Genomic DNA, 686 nt, shown 5'->3' on the forward strand with positions numbered 1-686 from the left:
GGAGGAAGTCTGAAGCGCCACACTCCAGGAGGACGCCGAGCGCCTGGAGACAGGTGGAGACCCGAGTGTCGGCGGCCGGGAGTCCGCGCAGAGGCAGCCCAACAAAAGCGACTCTGAAACCACCGCCCGGCGCCCCGCTCACCCGGAGGAACGCCAACAAGGCAAGAAGGCGTGTGTCAACCCAGCAGCCGCGAGAAGCATGCAAAGTGGACAGCAGTTTAATTTTCCAAAAGAACAAAACAGAACGCGACAACGGCGAGCTCTCTTACTGCATATACCTCCACGACCCGAGCGGCCACGCCACGCAACTCAGCCCCGAAGGACCCGCACCTGCCGCGTCCCCCTGGGCGGGCGTCCACGACGGGCCGCCTCACCTGTTCTCTGCTCCGCCGCCGCCCTGGCAGACCTAACCTCAGAGTTCAGTTTCCTCCTCATGCTGAGATGCTGTCCGCGCCTCCACGCGCGCTGCCTCCTCTCCCGGCCACGAGTGGCAGATCTCGTCGGACCCTGAGACCGAGCGGGGCTCAGGCCGCCTCCCGGGCTGGGGAGCCGTCCGCCGCCCCTGGCTGGGACTCCCCTCCTCCCGGTTTCCACGCGGCCCGCGTCAGCAAAGGCTCGTCAGCTGCGCGCGGGACCCTCCACGTCGCAGCCCGTCCCGCTTCTCCGCCCCTGTCAGGAGCGCCGCC

The 686-nt window shown here is 67.8% G+C and overlaps 2 protein-coding genes across 6 annotated transcripts in view; one reads left to right on the forward strand and one right to left on the reverse strand.

Annotated features, from left to right (window-relative positions):
* The window catches only part of FAM208B (family with sequence similarity 208, member B), a 67,572-nt gene extending 66,895 nt beyond the window's left edge, over positions 1-677 (reverse strand). For 3 of the 5 annotated variants that reach the window (XM_010836369.1, XM_010836368.1, XM_010836365.1), the window contains exon 1: positions 375-455. Coding sequence is in view for 1 of the 5 variants with exons in the window: in XM_010836367.1 (XP_010834669.1) it covers positions 375-435 (61 nt within the window). In the remaining 4 variants the exon portion in view is untranslated. Of the gene's footprint in view, positions 1-374 lie in introns of all 5 variants that reach the window. The other 2 variants (XM_010836367.1, XM_010836366.1) reach the window with 1 other exon arrangement.
* The window catches only part of ASB13 (ankyrin repeat and SOCS box containing 13), a 26,178-nt gene continuing 25,933 nt past the window's right edge, over positions 442-686 (forward strand). Inside the window, exon 1 of the mRNA XM_010836612.1 lies at positions 442-642. Coding sequence (XP_010834914.1) covers positions 442-642 — 201 coding nt within the window. The remainder of the gene's footprint in view (positions 643-686) is intronic.

Source organism: Bison bison, unplaced genomic scaffold, assembly GCF_000754665.1.
Source record: "Bison bison bison isolate TAMUID 2011002044 unplaced genomic scaffold, Bison_UMD1.0 scf7180017864063, whole genome shotgun sequence".
Taxonomy (NCBI): Eukaryota; Metazoa; Chordata; class Mammalia; order Artiodactyla; family Bovidae; genus Bison; species Bison bison.